This window comes from Rhinoraja longicauda, chromosome 37 (genome assembly GCF_053455715.1).
Source record: "Rhinoraja longicauda isolate Sanriku21f chromosome 37, sRhiLon1.1, whole genome shotgun sequence".
NCBI classification, from domain to species: Eukaryota; Metazoa; Chordata; class Chondrichthyes; order Rajiformes; family Arhynchobatidae; genus Rhinoraja; species Rhinoraja longicauda.
Genome location: NC_135989.1, coordinates 9,983,375 through 10,009,114, shown reverse-complemented (window position 1 = coordinate 10,009,114; position 25,740 = coordinate 9,983,375). Strand labels below are relative to the sequence as shown.

At 50.5% G+C, this 25,740-nt stretch overlaps 1 protein-coding gene across 1 annotated transcript in view; it reads right to left on the bottom strand.

Annotated features, from left to right (window-relative positions):
- LOC144610705 (uncharacterized) overlaps positions 1–25,740 on the bottom strand; it is a 197,394-nt gene that overhangs the window by 9,803 nt on the left and 161,851 nt on the right. The window contains 12 exon segments of the mRNA XM_078429606.1: positions 2,878–3,182; positions 5,227–5,395; positions 9,164–9,266; positions 10,153–10,369; positions 11,836–11,984; positions 13,077–13,433; positions 14,742–15,259; positions 16,854–16,966; positions 18,928–19,179; positions 21,631–21,763; positions 22,600–22,784; positions 25,006–25,159. Of these exon segments, the coding sequence (XP_078285732.1) occupies positions 2,878–3,182; positions 5,227–5,395; positions 9,164–9,266; positions 10,153–10,369; positions 11,836–11,984; positions 13,077–13,433; positions 14,742–15,259; positions 16,854–16,966; positions 18,928–19,179; positions 21,631–21,763; positions 22,600–22,784; positions 25,006–25,159 (2,655 nt within the window).

The following is a 25,740-nucleotide window of genomic DNA, read 5'->3' as shown; positions in this document are numbered from 1 at the left end:
ATAGGGGTGTATTATAGACCGCCAAATAGGGAACGAGAATTGGAAGAGCAAATATGTAAGGAGATAGCAGATATTAGTAGTAAGCACAGAGTAGTGATTGTGGGTGATTTCAATTTTCCGTACATAGACTGGGAATCACATTCTGTTAAAGGGCTGGATGGTTTGGAGTTTGTAAAATGTGTGCAGGATAGTTTTTTGCAGCAATACGTAGAGGTACCTACCAGAGAAGGGGCAGTGTTGGACCTCCTGTTGGGAAATGAGACGGGTCAGGTGACGGAGGTATGTGTTGAGGAGCACTTTGGGTCCAGTGATCACAATGCCATTAGTTTCAATATAATTATGGAGAAGGTCAAATCTGGACCAAGGGTTGAGATTTTGGATTGGAGAAAGGCTAATTTTGAGGAGATGAGAAAGGATTTAAAAGGAGTGAAATGGGACTTTTTGTTTTATGAAAAGGATATAATAGAGAAATGGAGGATATTTAAAGGTGAAATTTTGAGAGTACAGAGTCTTTATGTCCCTGTTCGGTGGAAAGGAAAGAATAATAATTTGAAAGAGCCGTGGTTTTCCAGGGAAATTGGACACTTGGTTCGGAAAAAGAGGGAGATATACAATAAATATAAGCGGCAGGGAGTAAATGAGGTTCTTGAGGAATATAAAGAATGTAAAAGGAATCTTAAGAAGGAAATTAGAAAAGCGAAAAAAAGATATGAGGCTGCTTTGGCAAGTAATGTAAAAGTAAACCCCAAGGGGTTCTACAGATATGTCAATAGCAAAAGGATAGCGAGGGATAAAATTGGTCCATTAGAGAGTCAGAGTGGACAGCTATGTGCTGAGCCGGAAGAAATGGGGGAGATATTAAACAATTTCTTTTCTTCGGTATTCACCGAGGAGAAGGATATTGAATTATGTGAGGTAAGCGAAACAAGTAGAGTAGTGATGGAAATTATGAGGATTAAAGAAGAGGAGGTACGGACACTTTTGAAAAATATAAAAGTGGATAAGTCTCCAGGTCCTGATAGGATATTCCCTAGGACATTGATGGAAGTTAGTGCAGAAATAGCAGGGGCTATGACGGAAATATTTCAACCGTCATTAGAAACGGGGATGGTGCCGGAAGATTGGCGCATTGCGCATGTTGTGCCTTTGTTTAAAAAAGGTTCTAAAAGTAAACCTAGCAATTATAGACCTGTTAGTTTGACGTCTGTGGTGGGAAAATTAATGGAAAAGATACTTAGGGACAATATATATAATTATATGGATAAACAAGGCCTGATTAGAAACAGTCAACATGGATTTGTGCCTGGAAGGTCATGTTTGACTAATCTTCTTCAATTTTTTGAAGAGGTTACCAGGGAAATTGATAAGGGCAAGGCTGTGGATGTTGTCTATATGGACTTCAGTAAGGCATTTGACAAGGTTCCACATGGAAGGTTGATTAAGAAGGTTAAATCGTTGGGTATTAATAGTGAGTTTGCAAGATGGATTCAACAATGGCTGAATGGGAGATACCAGAGGGTAATGGTTGACAATTGTATGTCAGGTTGGAGGCCAGTGTCTAGTGGAGTACCCCAAGGATCTGTGTTGGGTCCACTGTTGTTTGTCATTTACATTAATGATCTGGATGATGGTGTGGCAAATTGGATTAGTAAATATGCAGATGATACTAAGATAGGTGGTGTAGTTAATAATGAAGTAGAGTTTCAAAGTCTACAGAGAGACTTGGGCCTTTTGGAAGGGTGGGCTGAAAGATGGCAGATGGAGTTTAATGCTGATAAGTGTGAGGTGCTGCATTTTGGTAGGACAAATCAAAATAGGACGTACAGGGTAAATGGTAGGGAATTGAGGAATGCAGTGGAACAGAGGGATCTGGGAATAACTGTGCATTGTTCCCTGAAGGTGGAATCTCATGTGGATAGGGTGGTGAAGAAGGCGTTTGGTATGCTTGCCTTTATAAATCAGAGCATCGAATATAGAAGTTGGGATGTAATGTTAAAATTGTACAGGGCATTGGTGAGGCCGAATCTGGAGTATGGTGTGCAGTTCTGGTCGCCAAATTATAGGAAGGATGTCGACAAAATGGAGAGGGTACAGAGGAGATTTACTAGAATGTTGCCTGGGTTTCAGTACATAAGCTACAGAGAGAGGTTGAACAGGTTGGGTCTTTATTCTTTGGAGCGTAGAAGGTTGAGGGGGGACTTGATAGAGGTTTTTTAAATTTTAAGAGGGACGGACAGAGTTGACGTGGGTAGGCTTTTCCCTTTGAGAGTGGGGAAGATTCCAACAAGGGGACATAGCTTCAGAATTAAGGGATAACATGAGGGGTAACTTCTTTACTCAGAGGGTGGTGGCTGTATGGAATGAGCTTCCGGTGGAAGTGGTGGAGGCAGGCTCGATTTTATTATTTAAGAGTAAATTGGATAGGTATATGGATGAGAGGGGATTGGAGGGTTATGGTCTGAGAGCAGGTAGATGAGACTAGGTCAGAGAGAGTGGTCGGCGTGGACTGATAGGGCCGAACGGGCCTGTTTCCGTGCTGTAGTTGTTATATGGTTATATGGTTATAATGGCGGTGCAGGCTCGAAGGGCCGAATGGCCTACTCCTGCACCTATTTTCTATGTTTCTATGTGAATTAACAGATGAGTCGTGAAGGGGTCAGATAAATAAGCATATACTTCCTCCGACTCCTTTTCGAACATGTAAGATTTAATTTATGTTGCTTATGAGAATCTATTCATTGAGTTGTGTATAGGTTTATCGTTCATTTCATTTTATTGTTCTTTTGTTTTGTTTTGATCTTTTTTTTGTTTTACATGTTCGAAATACAAGATAAATGTCACCCTGCTGGCCGCTTGGCATCTTTCCTGGAGTGTTACCTGGAAGACTCCCTGGGCATCGGCAGCCACGGCCGCGTGCAGGGGAGTACGGCCGGTGTTGTCCTGGGCGTTGGCGTCCGCCCCGGCATCCAGCAGCCGCTTGGCAGCGTCGGCACGGGCGTAGCGGGCGGCCAGGTGCAGGGCCGTCTCGCCCGTCCGGTCAGTCTGGGCGCACAGGTTGGCACCCTGGTAGATGAGGTCGGAGATGATGTTGGCAGACGAGTCCTCTTGCTCCTCCTCTTCCGCCAAGCCTGTGTCGAGTCCCCCGCCACAGTAGGATGCCAGCATCAGCGGTGTGAAACCATCTGCAAGCACAACACAGCCAGGTCTCACCTTCAGCATACACAGGTTTAAGGAGAGGCTTGTATACACTGGAATTTAGAAGGATGAGAGGGGATCTTATCGAAACGTATAAGATTATTAAGGGGTTGGACACGTTAGAGGCAGGAAACATGTTCCCAATGTTGGGGGAGTCCAGAACCAGGGCCCACAGTTTAAGAATAAGGGGTAGGCCATTTAGAACTGAGATGAGGAAAAACTTTTTCAGTCAGAGAGTTGTGAATCTGTGGAATTCTCTGCCTCAGAAGGCAGTGGAGGCCAATTCTCTGAATGCATTCAAGAGAGAGCTGGATAGAGCTCTTAAGGATAGCGGAGTCAGGGGGTATGGGGAGAAGGCAGGAACGGGGTACTGACTGAGAATGATCAGCCATGATCACATTGAATGGCGGTGCTGGCTCGAAGGGCCGAATGGCCTCCTCCTGCACCTATTGTCTATTGTCTATTTTCTATTGAGAGGGGGGAAAGATCTAATAGGAACCTGAGGGGTAACTTTTTCACCCAAAGGGTGGTGGGTGTTCATAGCTTCATAACTTCAAGGGGCAGAATTAGCCCATTCGGCCCATCAAGGCTACTTCATCATTCAATCATGGATGATCTACCTCACCCTCTCAACCCCATAACCTCGGACACTCTTGCTAATCAAGAACCTGTCAATCTCTACCTTAAAAATATCCATTGACTTGCCTCCACAGCCATCTGTGGCAATGAATTCCACAGATTCACCACCCTCTGACATAGGAAATTCCTTTTAATCTCCTTTCTAAAGGTATGTCCTTTTATTCTAAGTCTATGGCCTCTGGTCCTAGACTCTCCCACTAGTGGAAACATCCTCTCAACATTCACTCTATGCAGGCCTTTCATTATTTGTGTAGTGACACAGTCACTGTGTAGGGAACGAGCTGTGTTAGGAAGAGGTAGTTGAGGCAGGGACTATTGCAACGTTTAAGAAATATTTAGACAGGTACATGATACGACAAGTATAGAAGGATACTAGACCAAGTGGACCCAGTTGGGCCCAAACCTCTCCTGCATTGGTGCAGCACCCTCTCCTCCCCCCCCCCCTCCCCTCTCCGCTCTCCCCCTCTCACCCCCTCCACTCCCCCATTCCCCTCCCCCCCCACTCCATCCCCCTCAACCCCCCTTATCCTCCCTCCCCCCTTGTCCCTCCCTCCACCCCCCCTCCCTCCACCTCCCTCTCTAGGAGATAGATTGAAACTTTAAAATGTGAATAACTTTAAAAATATAACACCGATTTCAATGAAACTTCTTCCATTAGCACCAAAGGGACGATGGTGAGTAAGGTGGGCCTAAAATTGTCGCGCTATCGTGTGCTGTAGTTCATGAACAAACAAACAAACAAACGAGAGTTTTAGTATATAGAGCGGCCAAAAGCAGGCGTAGATGGGACGTGTTGGCCGGTGTGGGCAAGTTGGCCAAAGGGCCAGTTTCCACACTGTAAGACTTTATGACTTTAATTCACCCTACATGTGATGTTCGTAGCAAACTCTGTGGTCCGAGGATTTCACAGCCCAGATGCAGGTCATTCGACCCCTTGCTTCATGCTTAACCAGCCTTCTTTTTATTGCTGTGGTATATCAGGGCATCTAACACATGTAGCAGCTGCCCAGGATCATACATGACTGACTCCCCCCCCACCCCACAATCCCCAATCTTTCCATATCCCAAAATCTTTTCCACTCGTCACTTTAATTTCACGTTCATGTATTTTGTGTTTATGGCTGTTGGTAGATCAATTTCCCTCCTGGGATAAATAAAGTTCTATCGTATCGTGTCGCTGGATTTTCCAAAGGGCTTGTTTCTGTGCTGTCTGACCGTGCTCCAACCATTTCCAGACGAGAGGCTGTGGCCAGGATTGGGGGGCTCTACATTGCAACCACAGCTCACCATGAACCCGTGGGGATCTGACCGGGAGTACCATGGGAGCACCAGAACGCAGCCCTCTCTCACGGAATAAGCCCCCGCACTGCGCAGGAACATGCCGTACGTTACCTGGGCCTCGCACATTCACGTCCATGCAGTCCGAATCAAACTCTCCCTGAGGTGGGGTCAGGGCCATTGAGGGAGGCATGCGGATATCCGCTGCTGCAAGATGGTGTTGTGTCCACTGCCGGCAGTCCACTGCTTCCTCGCTGTCCGACAGGGTGCTGGGTTCCTCCACCTGAGGAGCAGAAGAGGCATTGCAGTTGGAATTAGTCACGGTTATAGTTGGAAGACTGCAAGAAGCGGTGGACACTGCCCAGTCCATTACGGGCTCTGACCTCTCCACCATCGAAGGGGTTTACCGGAGTTGCTGCCTCAGAATGGCAGCCAGCATCAACAGAGGCCCACGCCACCCTGGCCACATCTCTCACTTCACTCTTGCCATCGGTACAGGAGCCTCAAAACCGTAACGTCCAGGTTCAGGAACAGCTTCTTGCCAACAGCCATCAGGCTGTTAAACACCACAACCTCTAATAAGCTCTGAACTACATAGACTATTAATATTGAGATTGCACTTTTATAGTTTGATTTTTATGTGTACATGTGTGTGTGGGTGTGTGTGAGTGTTTGACTTTATATATAAAAAATAGTTCAGTGTGTATACTCACATAGATATACACAGAACAGCCAAAACATTATGACCACTGACAGGCAAAGTGAATAACATTGATTATCTTGTTACAATGGCACCTGTCAAGGGGCGGGATATATTAGGCAGCAAGTGAACAGTCAGTTCTTGAAGTTGATGTGTTGGATGCAGGAGAAATGGGCAGGAGTAAAGACCTGAGCGACTTTGACAAGGGCCAAATTGTTATGGCCAGACGACTGGATCAGAGCATCTCTGAGACGGCAAGGCTTGTGGGGTGCTCCCAGTCAGCAGTGGTGAGTACCGACCGACAGTGGTCCGAGGAGGGACAAACCACAAACCGGCGACAGGCAGGGTGTTGGGCGCCCAAGGCTCATCGATGCGCGAGGGCAACGAAGGCTATGGCATCTGGTCCGAACTGACAGAAGGTCGACTGTGGCACAAGTCACAGAAAATTTTAATGGTGGTCACGGGAGGAATGTGTTACAATACACAGTGCATCGCACCCTGCTGCGTATGGGGCTGCACATGGAGGACCAACAGCAAATTAGGCAGGTGGTCATAATATTCTGGCTCGTCGGGTCATAATGTTTTGGCTGATCGGTGTATATTTTATATAAACATAGCACAAAAAGTAAGGAAATTTGTGTTTGGTAGATTATTTCTTTGTTGTAACAATGCTTCTTGGCAATAAATCTTATACCGTTGGAAAGCCTGTTTATTTCCCTTTTAAATGGTGCCACATTTGTAAGGAACATGCATTTGTGGGATGAGCAGCAGAGCTGAGTATATGGGTTGCGCCCATGAAAAATTTGCCAAATCTCTGCCAATGCCAAACAGCTTATTCTGCTGTTGCTATTGACTCTTGTTTTGAGCTTCTGGTACCCCCAGGTGCTGACAATCAGGTGCCTGATTGGCACCTGATTGGCAGCACCTGTGAGCATGGGCCCTACTACAGTGGTCAGTAGGTGTCTGCTCCAAGAATCGGCATGCCACGTTTGACTGATCTGGATAGGGCCAGTGCGATAGGGCAACTTCAAGCTGGTGTTCCGCAAAACCAAGTTGCGGCATTATTTGGAGTGAGCCCTAGTACCATCTCCAAAGTGAAGGCCAAATTCCATATTATGGGGGAATGTCAGAGACAGGCTGCGAAGTGGGCGTCCCAAGAAGACGACACCCGAAGAAGACCGTTTCCTCACCCTGTCAGCACTTAGGAACCGTAGGCTGTCTTCTACAGATTTGCAGTCAAGGTTTGCAGGACGATATGCCCTACGGCTCTCTGCCCAGACAATTCGGAACAGACTGCACGCAGCCGATCTCCGGTCTCATAGGGCTGCCAGGAGGCCTGCCATGACTGCCCTTCACCGTCAGGCCCGTTTGCGCTGGTGTCGGCAACACGTGCACTGGAACCTGAACATGTGGAGGAACGTTATGTTCAGCGATGAGTCCAGATTCTGCCTACGGCAGTTGGATCATAGGGTCAAAGTGTGGAGAAGACGCGGAGAACGCTATGCTGATTGCTGCACCGATAGAGTAACATCTTTTGGTGGAGGCAGTGTGATGGTGTGGGGCGGCATCTCCCTCACTGGAAAAACGAGGCTTGTCATCATTGGAGGCAATCTCAATGCAGAGAGATATCGAGATGAGATTCTGCAACCAGTGGCAATCCCATATCTCCACAGTCTGGGACCGAACTCTATCCTCCAAGATGACAATGCTCGCCCCCACAGAGCAGGGTTTCTCAGAGACTACCTCCAGAATTTGGGAGTGGAGAGGATGGAATAGCCTGCCAGCAGTCCTGACCTCAACCCCATTGAACACTTGTGGGATCAGCTTGGGCGTGCTGTTCGTGCCAGAGTGACCAACACAACCACGTTGGCTGACTTGCGACAAATGCTGGTTGAAGAATGGGATGCCATCCCACAACAGTGTGTGACCAGGCTGGTGACCAGCATGAGGAGGAGGAGGTGCCAGGCTGTTGTGGCTGTGTATGGTTCTTCCACACGCTACTGAGGCTCCTGTTTATTAAATGAATAAATTGTTAAATTGGCAATATGTCTTGTTTCTTCAGACTTCAATCATCCAATCCACCAAACAACACCGAACAAGAGTCAATGGCAGAATAAGCTGTTTGGCATTGGCAGAGAAGATTTGGCAGATTTTTCATGGGCGCAACCCACATACTCAGCTCTGCTGCTCATCCCACAAATGCATGTTCCTTACAAATGTGGCACCATTTAAAAGGGAAATAAACAGGCTTTCCAACGGTATAAGATTTATTGCCAAGAAGCATTGTTACAACAAAGAAATAATCTACCAAACACAAATTTCCTTACTTTTTGTGTTATGTTTATAAAATGTATGTACATGTGAGTATACACACTTTTTGCAGTCTACTTGGCTCCTGAGCATTGAAGTTGCCGAACCAGGCCGTGATGCCTACAAAGTTACAAAGGTGCTATCTACTGCCTGCCATGGCAGCATGCCTCCCTCAGGTAGACCAGAGGACTAGGTAACCTCGAAGTGCAGAGGAACAGTGGGGCAAGGGAGGTTCGGTTGATCATGACACCGCTCACCACTTCAAAACTCAACACTAGACGCCAGGAAGGTGGGAGGAGCCTCCTCAAGCATTGTGGTTCCGAAAACATATTGTGGTGCCAAGCACAGGGCAGAAGCTGAATAAATAGCCCTGGACGCGCGCATGGATAGAAGAGGTTTAGAGGGAATTGCAGACAGAATTGTGTCAGCCTGAGGATGATTGTAATCTGGAAAACACCACCTGAGGGGGAGTGAGAGGTAAAAACTCTGGCACTATAAGTATCTTGCCAAGCACTTGGAAGTGGAAAGTCATAAAACCTTACCGGCCAATTGACGGTAAATGGTATTAGAGATGGGGACTTTATGGTTAGCATGGGCATGTTGGGCCAAAGGGCCTGTTCTCTGTATATTGAGCTTTTGGCCCTATACATACTTGAAGGGGAAAAGAAAATTGCAATGAAGTTGGGCATCACAGTGGCACGTGGTAGAGCTGCTGCCCCCCAGCGCTAGAGACCTGGGTTGGATCCTGACCTCGGGTGCTGTCTGTGTGGAGTTTGCACGTTCTCCCTGTGATTCCGGGTGCTTTGGTTCCTCCAACATTCCAAAGACGTGCGGGTTTGTAGGTTAATTGGCCCTCTGTAAAACCGGCCCTGGTGTGCAGGGAGTGGATGAGAGAGTGGGACAACATTGAACTAGTGTGATGGGGTGATCGATGGTCGGCGTGGACTCCCTGGACCAAAGGGCTAGTTTCCATGCTGTATATCTAAACTAAGGGTGAAAGAAACAGGTGATAGCGTGAAAGGAAAGGTAGAGAGAGATCACCTTAAGCCTCTTTGCCTCAGGACATTCCGTGTCCAACCACTGCCCAGTCTGAAGGTCTCGCTCGCTGATCAGACCCTCCTCCACCATCGATTTGGAGATGTGCCTGAGTAGAAACATTATGACAACGAATGTAAACCAGGCCCAAGAAGGTTCCTTGACCAGGACCTAACTGCCGGCAGCAGGAAGCCACAGGTCCTCTGTAATGGTGCTGACTGTGGCATGCATTGTCTTTGAATCGGACATGACACAATCAATCGTAATTGATCGTCTCAGCACGATGGCGCAGAGGTAGGGTTGCTGCCTTACAACGCTGGCACAGCAGTGGAGTTGCTGCCTTACAGGTTCGATCCTGACCACGGGTGCTGTCTGTAGGGAGTTGGTACGTTCTCCCCGTGACCGCGTGGGTTTTCTCCCACACTCCAAAGACGTACAGGTTTGTAAGCTAATTGGCTTGGTACAAATGTAAAAATTGTCACGAGTGTAGGACAGCGTTAGTGTGCGGGGATCGCTGGTCGGTGTGGACTCGATGGGACTAAGAGCCTATTCCGCGCTGCATCTCTAAAATATCCTAAACTAGGACGGGGGTATTGATGGCAGTGAAGATGGGGGAGTCTGGAACCAGGGGCCACAGTTTAAGAATAAGGGGTAGGCCATTTAGAACGGAGATGAGGAAAAACTTTTTCAGTCAGAGAATTGTGAATCGGTGGAATTCACTGCCTCAGAAGGCAGTGGAGGCCAATTTTCTGAATGCATTCAAGAGAGAGCTAGCTAGATAGAGCTCTTAAGGATAGTGGAGTCAGGGGGTATGGGGAGAAGGCAGGAACAGGGTAGTGATTGAGAATGATCAGCCATGATCACATTGAATGGCGGTGCCGGCTCGAAGGGCCGAATGGCCTCCTACTGCACCTATTGTGTGTTGTCTATTGTCTATTCTGTGGTCTATTGTCTATTGTCTCTGGCATGGCCCATGCTGGAGGCTGGGGACTTACTTCATTCCCAGGGCATCCTGTCCCACTGGCTCCCGCCGGTTCTTGTTGCTGTTGTCCTTCTTCAGGGTGAACCCCTCGGGGAACCAGAGCAGGCTCTGCTCCCGCTTGCGCCGGGCCACCAGCACGCCCAGGATGAGGATGACGGTGAGGATGACGGCCGCCACGATCATCAGTGGCAGCAGGTTCATGGGGGCCGCCGGCAGTGGCAGCTGCTCGCCTACGGGACGGGCAAACAACACCAGTCAAGATGCCTCTCATCCCCCAATGTCCCGAAACACAACTATTAAATCCTTACTTGCGCCAGCACAACAGCTTTGTAAACATGAAGATCGACATTGAGAATGTCAGCCATGATCACATCGAATGGCGGTGCTGGCTTGAAGGGCCGAATGGCCTCCTCCTGCGTCTATTGTGTATTGACACAAAAACCTGGAGTAACTCAGCGGGACATCCAGTGGGACATTGGAATTTCGGAGGATGAGACGGGATCTTATAGAAACATATAAAATTCTTAAGGGATTGGACAGGAAAAATGTTCCCCATGTTGATGTGTTTCCATAGAAAGTGATGTGCTCTACCGACTCTGAATCAGAAGATAAAGACCTGACTGGGCTTGTATTCACTGGAATTTAGAAGGATCTGAGGGGATCTTATGGAAACATATCAAATTATTAAGGGATTGGACAGGCTAGATGCAGGAAAAATGTTCCCCATGTTGCGGGAGTCCAGAACCAGGGGGTCACAGTTTAAGAATAAGGGGTAGGCCATTTAGGACTGAGATGAGGAAAAACGTTTTCACCCAGAGAGTTGTGAATCTGTGGAATTCTCTGCCCTGGAAGGCAGTGGCCAATTCACTGGATATATTCAAGAGAGAGTTAGATATAGCTCTTAGGGCTAACTGAATGAAGGGATATGGGGAGAAAGCAGGAAAGGGGTACTTTTTTGGACGATCAGCTGTGATCATATTGAATGGCGGTGCTGGCTCAAAGGGGTGAACAAGCAGCATCTCTGGAGAGAAGGAATGGGCCACGTTTCGGGTCGATACCCTTCTTCAGTCCGAACAAGGGTCTCTACCCGAAACGTCACCCATTCCTTCTCTCCAGAGATGCTGCCTGCCCCGCTGAGTTACTCCAGCATTTTTGTGCACAACTTCGGTTTAAACCAGCACCTGCAGTTTCTTCCTGCACAGGTTTGTAAACACAGTACTCAATAGATAATATAATATACAAACATAAAGAGAGTTCAATAAATGAACTGATTTATTGGCCAGTGGCCACAATCTAAGAATAAAGGGGAGGCCATTTAAAACTGAGGTGAGAAGAATCTTTTTCACCCGGAGAGTTGTGAATTTGTGGAATTCTCTGCCACAGAGGGCAGTGGAGGCCAAATCACTGGATGGATTTAAAAGAGAGTTAGATAGAGCTCTGGGGGCTAGTGGAATCAAGGGATATGGGGAGAAGGCAGGCACGGGTTACTGATTGTGGATGATCAGCCATGATCACAATGAATGGCGGTGCTGGCTCGAAGGGCCTTCTCCTGCACCTATTTTCTATGTTTCTATGTAAATAAAAAAAAACCTAATTTAGTGCAAATGAGCAAAATAAAGCTGACGTTCTAGTGACAACCAAAGCAAGTTTGTTGTTCCCAGTTTCCCCGTGCAGTGAGGGCAGGAGAGACACTTACTGTCGACATCTTTGATGGGGTATGGGAAGTGGAGGCCGCCGACTGCAGACAGGGCCCCGATGTAGGCAGCGGCACTCTCTGCCGTTGGGAAGCATTCGCCCGTCGCCTGCAGGCACAGCCGGTTGTCAATCTCCAGGTTCACCTTGGACCTGCACAGACAGGGAGGGACACAACGTCAGACCCCATGGGGACGAGAGGTCGGCAGAGCAGGTTGGTTGTCGGAGAGTGGTTAGTGTCATCGCCGTGGGGAACAGGCCCAGGGGCTCCAACCTCCAATCTTCCCCAGAACAGAAGTGTGAAAACTGTCCAGATTCAGGGACATGTGGGTATGTGGAATGAGCTGCCAGAGGAGATAGCTGAGGCAGGTAATATAACAACATTTTGGACAGGTGCATGGATAGGAAAGGTTTAGAGGGACGTGGGCCAAACGCAGACAGGTGGAACTAGCGTAGATGCGGCTTGGTGCTTGGCAAGGGCAAGGGCCGGTTTCTGCTCCGTATGGCCCTATGTCCAAGGACAGCAAGACGGGATAAAGGAAGGGAAGGGGAGCTGGGTGATGGGGAATGGGAGGCTGTGGGAATGGGAGACAGGGAACGGGAGGCTGTGGGAACGGGAGGCTGTGGGAATGGGAGACGGGGAATGGGAGGCTGTGGGAATGGGAGGCTGTGGGAATGGGAGACGGGGATCGGGAGGCTGTGGGAATGGGAGGCTGTGGGAATGGGTGACAGGGAATGGGAGGCTGTGGGAATGGGAGACGGGGATCGGGAGGCTGTGGGATGGGAGGCTGTGGGAACGGGAGGCTGTGGGAATGGGAGACAGGGATCGGGAGGCTGTGGGAATGGGAGGCTGTGGGAATGGGAGGATGTGGGAATGGGAGACAGGGATCGGGAGGCTGTGGGAATGGGAGGATGTGGGAATGGGAGACAGAGATCGGGAGGCTGTGGGAATGGGAGATGGGGAATGGGAGGCTGTGGGAATGGGAGACAGAGATCGGGAGGCTGTGGGAATGGGAGGCTGTGGGAATGGGAGGATGTGGGAATGGGAGACAGAGATCGGGAGGCTGTGGGAATGGGAGACAGGGATCGGGAGGCTGTGGGAATGGGAGGCTGTGGGAATGGGAGGATGTGGGAATGGGAGGCTGTGGGAATGGGAGGCTGTGGGAACGGGAGGCAGCGTGAACGGGAGACGGCGGGAACGGGAGACGGTGGGAACGGGAGGCTGTGGGATTGGGAATCCCTTACCCGATGACCTCCTGCTCCAGCTCGCGCCGGGCCCGGACCCGGGCAGGGGGGGCGGAGCTTTTGGCAGTCCGGGAGCTGGGGCCGTAGTAGGGGTAGATCATGTACTGGCCGCTGCCGTCCTTCTTGAAGCGGAGCGTGGCGCGCAGGATGGAGCCCAGCTTCTGCAGGAAGTTGGCGCTGCTCTTGAGCAGCTGGTCGGGGGGCAGCAGCACGATGACGATGAGGGTTCCCTCGGCCAGACGCTCCGGCACGTCCGCCGCACAGTCCAGCCCGTCCCAGCCGCACTCCTCGTTGTTGCAGCCCTGGTCACAGCGCTGGTCTGAGTAGTGGTCCGCACAGTACTTCTCGTACAACGGGCTGCGGGCAGACATTGACATTACGGGGAGAAGGCAGGAGAATGGGGTTAGGAGGGAGAGCCTGCCGTTCCCACCGTCTCCCGTTCACGCTGCCTCCGGTTCCCAGTCTCCCATTCCCCGTCTCCCATTCCCACAGCCTCCCATTCCCACCCCCTCCTATTCCCTGTCTTCCATTCCCACAGCCTCCCGTTCCCCGTCTCCCGCAATGATTGAATGGCGGAGTAGACTCGATGGGCCGAATGGCCTCATGACATGGCAACGACCCCCCCGACGTGGCACTGCCCATGGATGGGACAACGTTGTACCTGCCCACAGGCACCCTGCATTGCATGTGTGTCATCGTCTCCTCTAAACCTCCCACCATATCTATGCCCACTAGTGCAGCGGGTTGACCTGCTGCCTCACAGCACCAGCACACAGCACCTTCCATCCTGACCTCCGATAGGTTTGCACCTTCTCCTTGTGGCCGCCTGGGTGTCCTCTGGGTAACCCAGTTTCCCCCCACATCCTACAGTACATATAACACCACATATCAAATAACTATGTTACAGTCCTGATCCGGGATACAGTTAACCCCACCTCCCCCACCCCCCCCCCCCCCCCACGATGCCCAGTGGTCCCAGAACCCCTCCATGATGTACGCAGACATCGGACACCTGGGCACAGACGTGACCCCGGGAAAGGGGCAGGCAGTCGGCTCGGGCAGAGTCCTGGTCTGCCTGGTACCGTGACCCATGAATGGCAGCTTGGCCCAGGCCCAGGAGCAACCCAACCAGGACATTATCTGTTTCACCCACTCCCCTACGCATTGTCAAAAGCCAAGAGCGTATTACTGTCACATGTCCCAGATAGAACAATGACATTCTTACTTGCAGCAGCACAACAGAACATGTAAACATAGTGTACTGTAAACAATATGATAAATGAGAAAAAGTGTATATGTATACACACATATATAAAAACATACACACACACATACACACATATATATATATACAAACATGCACACACATACATATACACACACATACACGCATACATACACACATACATACACACACCCGAACACATGTACATACATACACATATACATACATACACATACATATACACACACACAGATACATACATATAGACATACACACACATATATACACACATATATATACACACACATAATAAAAACAACAATCTATAATAGTGTAGAAAACAAAACAAACAATAATAGCCCAAAGACGAGGATGTTGGGACTAAAGTGGAGGCAGTAAGCAAGGAGCAGCTCCTTCAAATATCCAAGGGCTGAACGTACTTGCATGCGCGCTCCTGGCTCTGGCAGTCGAAGTTGTCGTAGAGACACTCGTGGGTGTTGCAGATCTCGTCGCATACGTTGTTGTTGAAGTGGCTCCAGCAGTGCTGGAAGCTGCACTCCTTCCAGGGGTCGTCCACAGACAGTGAGCAGTCCCCACCGTCCCACAGGCAGCTGTGGGTGTTGCACTGCCGGTCGCAGTAGCCGTCGCCAGCCTTGCGCTGGCACTCCGCCAGGGGGCACCCCGGCTCCTTGGGCGGGGGGGTGTACCCCCGCAGGATCTCGCAGTGCCGCCCGCCAAACTCCTTGGGGCATTGGCAGTGGTAGAAGGGGGGCTGGCGGGCCGGCCTACACAGCCCGCCATTGCGGCAGGGGCGGCTGGAGCAGGTGGCGTTGGCGCCGGTGCTGGGCTGCGGTTGGCAGCGGGCACCCAGAGGGGTGTCGATGCACAGCTCGCTGCTCCGGCACCCCAGGCTCCGGCAGGTCAGGATGCTGCGCTCGCAGTTGGGCCCGGTGTAGCTCTGCAAGAGAAGACCAGGCACCGACTTATACTCCCCAGTGGCAAAGTGGTTCAGCTTTAGGGTTACCTCGGCACAGCGGGTGGAGTTGCTGTCTTACAGCGCCAGTGACCCGGGTTCAATCATGACTGTCTGTGCGGAGTTTGTACGTTCTCCCCATGATCACGTGGGTTTTCTCCGGGTGTACCGGTTTCCTCCCACACTCCAAAGTCGTACAGGTTTGTAGGTTAATTGGCTTGGTATCAATGTAAAATTGTACGTGTTAGTGTGCGGGGATCGCCGGTCGGCGCGGACTCGGTGGGTCGAAGGGCCTATCTCCACACTGTATCTCTAAACTAAACCAAAGTAAACGTATTGTATCCTTCAGCGGACAGAGGAGAGGAACGGGCTGGGGTCTCGTTTCCCGTGCCCTCTGGGACATGAGAGGCCGTGTCAGGCGAGGGGTGGCACTTTCACAGGTCTGTGTGTCGGTGGAGCGGGCCACTGGAGGCCCTACAGCAGCCTGGGGCTCGACTGGATCGGCCACCGCTCGAAGTTCAGAAGGATGAGGGCGGATTTCTTTGCAACTTAGTGAATAGTGAAAGGCTTGGATAGAGTGGATGTGCAGACGATGGTTCCACTCGTGGAAGGGTCTAGGACTAGGGGCCATAACTTTAGAATAGGGGCAGATGCTGACTGACGTTAGTTTACTGATTTAGTTTTTATCTCAGATGTTTGGCATCTGCGGCATACTGGGGTTCCAAAAACTCTGTGTTTCTCTCTCCACAGTCACTGCCTGACCTCCTGAGTATTTCTCGACCATCGAGACAGTGCGAGGGTACGTGGGGGGGGTCGCTGGTCGGCACGGACTCGGTGGGCAGAAGGGCCTGTTTCCACTCTGTGTCTGTAATGTCTCAAGTAAAATCTAAAGCCTAAAAGTGCAGGACAAACGAGATACAATGCGGGTGCTGCAAATCGGAAATAAAAACAGAAAATGCCAGAAACCCTGAGGTTTAGCAGGTCAGGAGGCATCTGTGATTGAGTATTTCATCGTAGGCAGGTACATGGACATGCATAGGGACAGGTTTGGAGGGATATGGATATAAATTTCATGTAATTTACACGAATGGTATATGGTACCAGAGTCCAGCACTGTAGAACATTGTACTGATTGAGAATGATCAGCCATGATCACATTGAATGGCGGTGCTGGCTCGAAGGGCCGAATGGCCTCCTCCTGCACCTATTGTCTATTGTTTATAACATAGCACAAGAACAGGCCCTTCTACCCACAATATCTGTGCTAAACATGATGCTAGATTCAATTAATCTCCCCTGCCTGCATGTGGCCCATATCTCTCCGTTCCCTGAATATCCACGTGTCTACCTCAAACTTGGCCAGAACATTTCTTTTAGAATTTGCCCATTTAAGAAACATTTGGACAGGTACATGGATAAGGACAGGGTTAGGGGCATATGAGCGAAACGCAAGCAGATGGGACATGTTGGCCGATGTGAAGGTCCTGTTTCCATGCTGCATGCCTCTATGACTCATGAGGTGGATTGGCCGTGCCGTTGGGGTCTCGGTGGAAGGGGTCACGGTGGTATGGTCACTCACCAGCTGGCATTTGCAGGTGTAGCCGAGGGGGGTGTTGACTGTGACCTTGCAGTGGCCTCCGTTCTGACACGGCTGCGAATCGCACATGTTGACCACACTTTTGCAGTGGCGGCCTGGAGAGGGGAGAGAAAGGCGAGCAGGATGAGCCAGGCATAACGGAGACATCGCACATGGGTACGCGGGCGGCTGCAGGCATGTGCATGTACTTGTTTGCATGTATGGGTGCATGCATGTTTGGGTGCATGTATGTGCATGCACGTGGACAAGTAGGAATAAGCAACTGCAGCTGCTGGTTTACAAAAGAAGGCACAGAGTGGTGGAGTAATTCAGCAGGTCAGGCAGTGCCTCAGTCAGTCTAAAGAAGCAACCTGACCTTAAACATTTCCGATTTATGTTCTCCTGAAATGCTGCCTGACCCGCTGAGCTACTCCAGCACCTTGTGTCTTCTCATGTGGACGAGAGTGTGTGTGAGTGGGTGTGTGCGCGTGCGAGTGTGTGTGTGCGTGCACGAGTGAGTGTGTGTGTGTGTGTGTGTGCGCGCGAGTGAGTGAGTGTGCATGTGAGTGTGTGTGTACGAGTGTGTGTGTGCATGTGAGTGTGTGTGTGTGTACGAGTGTGTGTGTACGAGTGTGTGTGTGTGTACGAGTGTGTGTGTGTGTGTGAGTGTGTGCATGTGTGCGTGTGTGTGCGTGAGTGTGTGTGCGTGAGAGAATGCGAGAGTGTGTAGCACGTGTGTATATCTGTGTAGGAAGGAACTGCAGATGCTGGTTTAAATCGAAGATAGACAAAATGCTGGAGTAACTCAGCGGGACAGGCAGCATCTCTGGAGAGAAGGAATGGATGATGTTTCTGCTCGAGAATAATCTCGAACCAAAACGTCACCCATTCCTTCTCTCCAGAGATGCTGCCTGTCCTGCTGAGTTACTCCAGCATTTTGTGTCAGTGTGTGTATATCTGTATGAATGTGCGTGTGTGTATCTTTGTGTCGGATTTTACAAAAGCGAGTTGTCTTTTGTTGCAGTACGTGTGTGCGTGTGTATTTGTCTACGTGTGTGTCTCGACTAGGGGTGCCAACTTCCTCACTCCCAAATACGGTACAAGGTGACCCCACGTGACTTCACCCAGCCAGTGGCCACGTGCTCCCGATCCATCAATGGCAGCCGCTCGGGCCGGGAGGCGGGTTGCTACGCAACCTTCGTTAGGTGGTGCCCCGGCCCACACTGTCTGGTGTAGGAAAAAACTGCAGATGCTGGTTAAAATCAAAGGTAGGCACACAATGCTGGAGTAACTCAGCAGGACAGGCAGCATCTCGGGAGAGAAGGAATGGGTGACGTTTCGGGTCGAGACCCTTCTTCAGATTCGACTCTTCAGGGTCTCGACCCGAAACGTCACCCATTCCTTCTCTCCCGAGATGCTGCATGACCCGCTGAGTTACTCCAGCATTATGTGTCTACGTACACTGTCCGGAACTACTGCGGCCCCCAGGCTACGGTGTCCGGGCCTACAGTGTCGGGGCCTACAGTGTCGGGGTCTACAGTGTCTGGGCCTACAGTGTCGGGGCCTACAGTGTCCGGGCCTACAGTGTCGGGGTCTACAGTGTCTGGGCCTACAGTGTCGGGGCCTACAGTGTCCGGGCCTACAGTGTCCGGGCCTACAGTGTCTGGGCCTACAGTGTCCGGGCCTACAGTGTCCGGGCCTACAGTGTCCGGGCCTACAGTGACCGGGCCTACAGTGTCCGGGCCTACAGCGCCGTCCAAGCCTAATACGGGACAAGGGCGGTCCTGTACGGGACAAACCGATTTAGCCCAAAATACGGGATGTCCCGGCTAATACGGGACAGTTGGCAACCCGAGTCTCTTCACGTGACTTTCAGTCTGGATGAATGCATGTCTGCATGCCATAACTATGTGTGTGTCTATGTGCGGGCCGGTGCATAAGGGTGTGTGCGTGTGAGACCGTCTCTGGTGTGAGTGACTGCCAGGGTGTGTGCAGAGCTGAGTGGTAGTGAGCAGAGGTGAGAGAGAGCAGCAGGCTGATGCCTGGCACAAAGGCCCAGCTTGGACGGTGGACTGACCTGTGAAGCCATGCTTGCAGACGCACTGGTAGTCATTGGGCAGCTGGATGCAGTCGATAGTGGTCTGCACGTTACAAGGGCTGGACAGGCACTCGTTAATATCACCTTCACACCGATGGCCGGTGAACCCCGGGGGGCAGTTGCAGGTGTAGCCCCCGATCCTATCCACGCAGGTCCCATTGTTCATGCAATTGGGCACGTTGGTGTGAGGAGACGGGCCACAGTCATCTTCGTTAATCTCACACAGTACCCCTGGGAAAAGACAAGCCCAAATGATTCAAAGCACCCCAGGCCAGGACAACCTACTGCACACGTAGGGAGGAACTGCAGGAGCTGCTTTACAATAGACAATAGACAATAGACAATAGGTGCAGGAGTAGGCCATTCAGCCCTTCGAGCCAGCACCGCCATTCAATGTGATCATGGCTGATCACTCTCAATCAGTACCCCGTTCCTGCCTTCTCCCCATACCCCCTCACTCCGCTATCCTTAAGAGCTCTATCCAGCTCTCTCTTGAAAGCATCCAACGAACTGGCCTCCACTGCCTTCTGAGGCAGAGAATTCCACACCTTCACCACTCTCTGACTGAAAAAGTTCTTCCTCATCTCCGTTCTAAATGGCCTACCCCTTATTCTTAAACTGTGGCCCCTTGTTCTGGACTCCCCCAACATTGGGAACATGTTTCCTGCCTCTAATGTGTCCAATCCCCTAATTATCTTATATGTTTCAATAAGATCCCCCCTCATCCTTCTAAATTCCATTGTATACAAGCCCAATCGCTCCAGCCTTTCAACATTCGACAGTCCCGCCATTCCGGGAATTAACCTAGTGAACCTACGCTGCACGCCCTCCATAGCAAGAATATCCTTCCTCAAATTTGGAGACCAAAACTGCACACAGTACTCCAGGTGCGGTCTCACCAGGGCCCGGTACAACTGTAGAAGGACCTCTTTGCTCCTGTACTCAACTCCTCTTGTTACGAAGGCCAACATTCCATTGGCTTTCTTCACTGCCTGCTGTACCTGCATGCTTCCTTTCATTGACTGATGCACTAGGACACCCAGATCTCGTTGAACTCCCCCTCCTCCTAACTTGACACCATTCAGATAATAATCTGCCTTTCTATTCTTACTTCCAAAGTGAATAACCTCACACTTATCTACATTAAACTGCATCTGCCATGTATCCGCCCACTCACACAACCTGTCCAAGTCACCCTGCAGCCTTATTGCATCTTCCTCACAATTCACACTACCCCCCAGCTTAGTATCATCTGCAAATTTGCTAATGGTACTTTTAATCCCTTCGTCTAAGTCATTAACCGGAGATAAGACACTAAATGCTGGAGTGACTCAGCGGGTCGGGCAGCATCTCTGGAGAAAAGGAATAGGTGATGTTTCGGGTGGGAATCCCCCTTCAGACCAACCTACTGTTCCATCCCTGTGCACATCCCTGGTCTCGTTGACCATAGAACAGTACAGCGCACCGTCAAGCTCGTCCACCCACTATAGCCAATGCCAGGTTAATCTAATCTTCTCTGCCTCAGGGAGCATAGAGTCATACAGCACGGAAACAGGCCCTTCCACCCAACTTGCCCATGCCGGCCAAAGTGCCCCTTATACACCAGTCCCACTTGCCCCATCCATGTACCTGTCCAAATGGCTATTATAGTACCTGGCTCAACTACCTCATCTGGCAGCTTGTTCCATATACCCACAACCCTCTGTGTGAAACAGTTGCTCCTCAGGTTCCGATTAAATCTTTCCTCTCTGTCCTTGGCCTGTGTCCTCCGGTTCTTTCTCCCACACCCTGGGTAAAATTCATTCACCATATCTATTCCCTCATGACCTCGATAAGATCGCCCATCCAGCCTCCTGCGTTTCAAGCAATAAATCCTGCCCTTATTGTTACGTGATTTGATGAAGATTGATTGCTTGATACTTTATTGTTAATCAATATAGTCCCACTTCCATCTCCCCAAACCACCCCCACTCCATTCCCTCTTTGCTCTCAGCGGCCCCCACACCGGGTCATAAGTGATAGGAGCAGAATTAGGCCATTCGGCCCATCAAGTCTACTCCGCCATTCAATAATGGCTGATCTATCTCTCTCTCCTAACCACATTCTCCTGCCTTCTCCCCATAACCTCTGACACCCGCACTAATCAAGAATCTATCTATCTCTGCCTTAAATATATCCAATGATTTGCCTCCACAGCCTTCTGTGGCAAAGAAACTCCACGGATTCACCACCCTCTGACTAAAGAAATTCCTCCTCATCTCCTTCCTAAAAGAACGTCCTTCAATTCCCGTCCGAGGCTCTCCCACCACTAGTGGAAACATCCTCTCCGCATCCACTCTATCCAAGCCTTTCATTACAGGTGCTCCTCAACTTACGTTTCGAGAAGCCCATCGCAAACCGAAAATATCGTACGTGGAAATGCATTGAATACACGTGACCACGTGGCCAGAAGCGAGCTGTGGCTCACTATGGGCCCGCTGCCGTTTGCAACATCGCAATGTCGAACTATCGCAAGTCGAAGCATCGTAAGCAGGGGAGCATCTGTAGTCTGTATTTTTCATTGAGGCCCCCCCCCTCATTCTTCCAAACTCACTCTCCCTATGATGTCGCCCCACCGCACCGTGACCCCTCTGACCAATGCGTCTCGCTCACAATCCCTGCTCCCCGTCTCGTTGGCCTTACCCAGAGTCCCCGGAGGGCAGGAGCAGATGTAGCGGCCGACCAGGTCCAGGCAGGTGCCTCCATTCTGGCACGGGCTGGACTCGCATTCGTTCACCTCCACCTTGCAGGTTTTGCCCTTGTAGCCCGGCGTGCACTGAGGGAAAGAGGCCAGAGTTTAGTTCGTCGGCACGGGATCGCAAGGAGGATAAGGCTCCAAGTCCAACTCCGTGAGGCAGCGTGATTGAGCCGGGGACAACAGCAGATGATAGTGGGCAATGAGTCATGGAGTCACACAGCCTAAACAAGTCCTTACGCCCAAGATAGACACAAAAAGCTGCAGCAACTCAGCGGGACAGGGGTTGTACACAAAGCAGAGCCGTGTATGTACACCTCTGGTTCGAGGGCTCCTGCCGTCTGTATTAAAGCAGATGCAGTTCTCTGACGAAGACAGACACTAAAAGCTGGAGTAACTCAGCGGGACAGGCAGCATCTCTGGAGAGAAGGAATGGGTGATGTTTTGAGTGGAGACCCTTGTTCAGACTGAAGGTAGACACAAAATGCTGGAGTAACTCAGCGGGTCAGGCAGCATCTCGGGAGAGAAGGAATGGGTGATGTTTCGGGTATAGACCCTTCTCCAGTCTGAAGAAGGGTCTCGACCCAACACATCATCAGTCTGAAGAAGGGTCGCGACCCGAAACGTCACCCATTCCTTCTCTTCCAAGATGCTGCCTGACCCAGTGAGTTACTCCAGCATTTTGTGTCTACCTTCGATTTTAACCAGCATCTGCAGTTTTTTTCCAGACTGAGTCAGGCGAGAGGGAGACACAGAGATAAGGAAGAGTAGGTGTGAAAACGAGACATCAAAGGGGATATTAACAAGGAAAATGTAGAAACAAATCATTGTTAGCTAGGAGAAGGTCCACACCAAGTTAGTTAAGTGATAGAGAGTGTCAAGGTCCCGTGTTACTGGCTTTCAGCCATTTTGCTCACCTCACATCTGTAGCTGCCGATGAAGCTCCTGCAGGTGGCGCCGTTGTGACACGGGCTAGAGGCACACTGGTCGACCTCAGTCTCGCAGTAGCTGCCAGTGTAGGTCTTGGGACAGATGCAGTAGTGTGTGATCCCAGCGTTGAAGCACGAGCCGCCGTGACTGCAAAGCTGGGTGACCGCCACGCCTTTCGTCAAAAGCAGAAAGCAACACACGTGTTTCAAAACAACAACAACAACAACAAAATCTGCAAGCATTTGCTCCCACATTACACAACTTTGCACCACGCAAGACGAGGAAAAACTTTTTCAATCAGAGAGTTGTGAATCTGTGGAACTCTCTGCCTCAGAAGGCAGTGGAGGCCAATTCTCTGAATGCATTCAAGAGAGAGCTGGATAGAGCTCTTAAGGATAGCGGAGTCAGGGGGTATGGGGAGAAGGCAGGAACGGGGTACTGATTGTGGGCGATCAGCCATGATCACATAGAATGGCGGTGCTGGCTCGAAGGGCCGAATGGCCTCCTCCTGCACTTATTGTCTATTATTGTCGAAGAAAGGTTGTACAGTGTGGCACAGCTTGTAGAGTTGTCGCCTCACGGCGCCAGAGACCCGGCTCCGATCCTGACTACGGGTGCTGTCTATGTGGAGTTTGCACGTTCTCCATGTGACCGCGTGGGTTTGCTCCGTGTGCTCCGGTTTCCTGTCACATCCCAAAGACATGCGGGTTTGTGGGTCAATTGGCCCTCTGTAAAGTTCCACCAAGTGTGCAGGGAGTGGATGAGAAAGTGCAAGAACATAGAACTAGTGTGAACATGTGACTCGATGGCCAGCATTGACTCGGTGGGCCGAAGGGCTTGGGTCCATGCTGCATGTAAAGAGTGGAGACACAAGGAACTACGGGTGGTGAAAATGGGTTGGCCGTTATTGTGATTTTAGATGATTTCAGGTACAGAAAGAGATTCTCGGTCTGTTGGTGAATGAATCATTGTAGGAATAATCAAAGCCATATACATATATCCAGAACTAAGCAAGACTCAAGTTGCCCTCAGAAGTGATAGGTTCAACTCCTGGCTGGAACAAAGCAACACAGGTGTAAGACGAGGGGAAGGAAGGGAACAGGGCTTTGTACTTGAGCTAAACACAAAGTGCTGGAGTAACTCAGCGGGACAGGCAGCATCTCTACAAAGACGGAATGGGTGACGTTTCAGGTCGAGACTGAAGGAGGGTCTCGATCCGAAACGTCACCCATTCCTTCTCTCCAGAGATGCTGCCTGTCCCGCTGAGTTACTCCAGCTTTTTGTGTCTATTCTGGAGCGGAGAGGCAGCAACACCACAAGCTGGTGGTGGTGACTGCAATTTTTAACCAGTTTAGCATTCAACATTATTAGCATTAGCTGGCCGCAGGTGAGGCATGGTCAGAATGAAACTTCCTCCATGCTAAACCCACATGACCCTCCCAATTTTATATTCATATAAGTAATAAGAGCAGAATTAGGCCATTTGGCCCATCAAGTGTACTGAGCCATCAACCATGGCTGACCTATCTTCCCTCCTCTTAAGCCCATTCTCCTGCCTTCTCCCCATAACCCCTCACACCCGCACGATCTCTGCTTTAACAATATCCATGGCCTCCATAGCCGTCTGTGGCAATGAATCCCACAGATTCACCGCCCTCTGACTAAAGAAATTCCTCCTCATCTCCGTCCTTTTATTCTGAGGCTAAGATCTCTGGTTGTCGACTCTCCCACTAGTGGAAACATCCTCTTGACATCCACTCCATCCAGGCCTTTCACATTTCGGTAAGTTTCAACGAGGTCCCCCCTCATCAATAGACAATAGGTGCAGGAGGAGGCCATTCGGCCCTTCGAGCCAGCACCGCCATTCAATGTGATCATGGCTGACCATTCTCAATCAGTACCCCGTTCCTGCCTTCTCCCCATACCCCCTGACTCCACTATCCTTAAGAGCTCTATCTAGCTCTCTCTTGAATGCATTCAGAGAATTGGCCTCCACTGCCTTCTGAGGCAGAGAATTCCACAGATTCACAACTCTCTGACTGAAAAAGTTTCTAAATGGCCTACGCCTTATTCTTAAACTGTGGCCCCTTGTTCTGGACTCCCCCAACATTGGGAACATGTTTCCTGCCTCTAACTTGTCCAACCCCTTAATAATCTTATACGTTTCGATAAGATCTCCTCTCATCCTTCTACATTCCAGTGTATACAAGCCTAGTCGCTCCAGTCTTTCAACATATGACATCCTTCTAAACCTCAGCAACTAGAGGCCCAGTGCAGTCAAACGCACGACTCCAAGCCAATTATTGGTGCAGCTTCATGCTCAAGATACTGCATGCATCGTCCCACTGGTGCGGTAACACACAGGGGCATGCAGCCACGCGCGTTCCACCCACCTCTCCGCAATGCGGCTGCCTCGCAGGGCATGTTGGGGATGTCGCAGTAGCGCCCAGTCCAGCCGCTCGCACACTCGCAGGCGAAGGACAGCCCGGTCACTCGGCAGTGCCCGCCGTTCTTGCAGGGGAACCGGCTGCACCAGTCCGTGCTCACCTGCCGGAGGAAGGGAGAAGATCCCGTCAGGCGAGGAAGGCTGCGGCCTACTGCTTCGTTGCCACAGCAACCCCCACCCCCCCCCCCCCCCCCGTGGCTACGTGTCTACACTGTGAGCAGGCCAAGAAACCGGAGCGAGTGCGAGAGAGAGAGAGATAAATACAGATCGAAGAGGAGAGAGAGAGAGATAAAGGGGGAGAAATAGGGAGGGATAGAGAGTAGGGGGAGAGATAGAGAAAGATAGAGTGAAATAGAGAGATAGAGGGACAGAAAAAGATCGGGTAGAGAGATAGAGAGTGGGGGTGTGAGATAGAGAGATATAGAAATAGAGAGAGAGAGTGAGTTAGGGATCCTCTGAGGAGAAAGAGATAGAGAGGGAAAACGAGAGAGATGGAGGGGAGAGCTAGAGAGAGATGGAGGGGGAGAGCTAGAGAGATGGAGGGGGAGAGCTAGAGAGAGATGGAGGGGAGAGCTAGAGAGATGGAGGGGGAGAGCAAGAGAGAGATGGAGGGGGAGAGCTAGAGAGATGGAGGGGGAGAACTAGAGAGGGATGGAGGGGGAGAGCTAGAGAGAGATGGAGG